Below are 2,533 nucleotides of genomic sequence, written 5' to 3' on the forward strand. Positions count from 1 at the left end.
AACAATAAACTTCAGAAAATACATGAATAATAGTAATATTAATAAACTGGGAAAAAAAAAAAATTGATTAGGAAGAAGAAAAATTGTGAGTAGGCACTGATTCCCAAGCAGAGGCAAAGAACAACGACCGTCCTCTCCACCCCAACAACACACAACCTTCCTCAACCGCCAAAGTATAGTCTCTCTCGTCACACAACAAAACCCGAGTTTGGGCCAAAAAGTCAAGCCCATTAACAACAGGCCTAAACCCGGACCGGCCCAAATGGCTTCTCCACCGGTCCGCTCTCTCGTGTCTCTCGAACCGGGCCGAGCCCTCAAAGCCCACGATGTTTCTGATCTCCGAACCGAACCGAATCTTCTCGAGCCTCGCTCTCTCGAAGCTCTCTCTGGGGAGACTCAACTCGAGCGAGTCGAACACGGCCGAGTAGTAATGAAGCGACTCGGCGAACCGACCGAGGAAGAACGCTCCGTTGTGGTCCGCGTCTTGCTCCGTCGCTGTCAGGACCACCGGAGACGAGGAGAGATTCCTCACCGCCGCGAGAATCGCTGCCGGAGATTCCGCGGAGGAGGAGAATTCGTGGAGGCGTGCGAAGCTGTTGACGAACACCGATTCGCCGTTTCTTAACCCTAGATTCTCTCTGGTTAGGATCGACGGCGTTATCGGTCCCGGAATCAGCCTGAGATCCAACGATATTCCGAGGGAGACCGCTTCTCCGATGAGGTTTTCCGTTCCCGGCGGGTTCGGTTGATCGCCGATTAGGGCGGTGATTCTGAGATTTCTCGGCGGACCTTCGGGGCGAGAAGAGAGAGTTCTTATCAGCGGAGACCATTGGAGAGTGCTTTCCATTCCTAAATCGATAATGTGGATGCAGTCTTTTCCGGTCGATTTCTGGCTTATCGCTTCGTTCGCGACCATGAATCCGAACGCGACGAACGGCGTCGTTTGATAAAGGAGCCGAAAAGCCTCTGCTCTCTCCGAATCAGAAGCAGAAGGAGAAGAATTAGGGCTCGTGTTTCGATGAAGCATTGAGAGGCGATATTCGAGCCCCGCGGCGAACCAGTGACAGACTCTCTGAAGAGGATTGCCGAGAGGACTAACCGAAGATCGGATCTGAACAAGAAGAGACTCAGCGAGCTTCGAGTCTCTGCAATTCACGGCCTCAGCGCCGGCCAGCAAAGTATGGACCAAGTGAAGCCCTTGATCGACCGTTGAGCTTGACTTGTCACACAAGCAATCAGTTCGGGGCTCTTCGGTGATATGATCGTAGTCGTTGATAAAGCTATCCACCATGTCGTCGATCTCCGAGCTAGAGCTAGTCGTGGCCGCAGGGGAACATAGCTCGATATCTAGGAATATCTCTTCCCACTGGTTTCCGAGCTCTTCCTCGATTCTTGCCGGACAGAATCTCCGAATGGCAATATCGCGGTCTAGACATTCCATTCTCAGATTATTGATGAAGGTGAAATTTTAATATGCTTTATTCATACGAAAATAAGGAAGCTATATATAAATGGAAAATAATCCACAAAAAAGGTATATTTTGGTTGATTGTTTGTTGTGTGATCGATGACTTATAAGACATCTAACTAAGAGCTCAAAAGCCTTGACAATATTTGATGATAATATCTCAATAGGTGTGTAATGGGTGACCAATAATGTTTACTTTTCTGCAAGATATTCCTAGGATATCGTACACAATATGTTGCCAATGCTGAGAGACTTGGCAACATAATTTTGATAGAATATATTAGAATGTAACACTAGCTTAAAAGAAAGGGGGAAAAAATCCGATTTTCCGGTAATTTCTAGTGCAAAATATTCGGTATATGGAAGATATGTATTTTATATGATATTAATTTTTATTGGTGTTAGGCTTTTGTCCCAAGTCATTTCCTAGATTTGTTCGGCCAACAAGAAGCAATGGCACATCTTCAGGATGGTCTAAGCTAAGCTTGGCCTAGCTTGTAGGAGTATATATATTATACTTAGTTTGAATGCATCAAATCATTCAAGCTTTGACCTTTCTTGAAATCTATTTTTGGACCATAGTTTATTGGACTCCCATATAACTAACTGTTAAAAAAAACTATTTTGTTTAATTTGTCAAAAGTTATTGTAGTTTCGTCATGGGATTAGGTAGCTATAGTTAGAAAGTTGGTGTTTGATCTAATTGATTTTGATCACTATATAGCTTCCTTGTCTGAGTGATTTAAGATATTTTAACACTTGAGAACGTCGGCAAGTTCTATAAAATTGAAAAACATCATATCATATGTTAAATATATGACTCATAGCTCGAAATGGTTTTTAAAGTACTTGGCCGGATTAATATCTTGTCGGCCGGTAATTGATTGTATGGTACGGGAATGTCGATGATTGGTAGTAATGTCAAAACCATCAGGTAAAATTGGATTCTTCTTTATTGCCACGAGATTTATAACATCAATTGTTAATCTATATGATGTTCAAAGATTAATCATGAAGCATGTAATGGTGAATGAAAATCGAACTAAAAGTCAAGGTTATTCAAGC

At 43.3% G+C, this 2,533-nt stretch overlaps 1 protein-coding gene across 1 annotated transcript; it reads right to left on the bottom strand.

Annotated features, from left to right (window-relative positions):
• On the bottom strand, nucleotides 1–1,462 carry LOC149383038 (GRAS family protein RAD1-like). Its single transcript, XM_089628126.1, has one exon. It carries the CDS (start codon nucleotides 1,439–1,441, stop codon nucleotides 68–70), a length of 1,374 nt encoding a protein of 457 aa, XP_089484252.1. The 5' UTR covers nucleotides 1,442–1,462; the 3' UTR covers nucleotides 1–67.
• Between the last annotated feature and the right edge of the window lie 1,071 nt (nucleotides 1,463–2,533).

This window comes from Urtica dioica, chromosome 10 (genome assembly GCF_054948205.1).
Source record: "Urtica dioica subsp. dioica isolate 48M chromosome 10, U.dioica_male_clone48M_v1_H2, whole genome shotgun sequence".
NCBI classification, from domain to species: domain Eukaryota; kingdom Viridiplantae; phylum Streptophyta; class Magnoliopsida; order Rosales; family Urticaceae; genus Urtica; species Urtica dioica.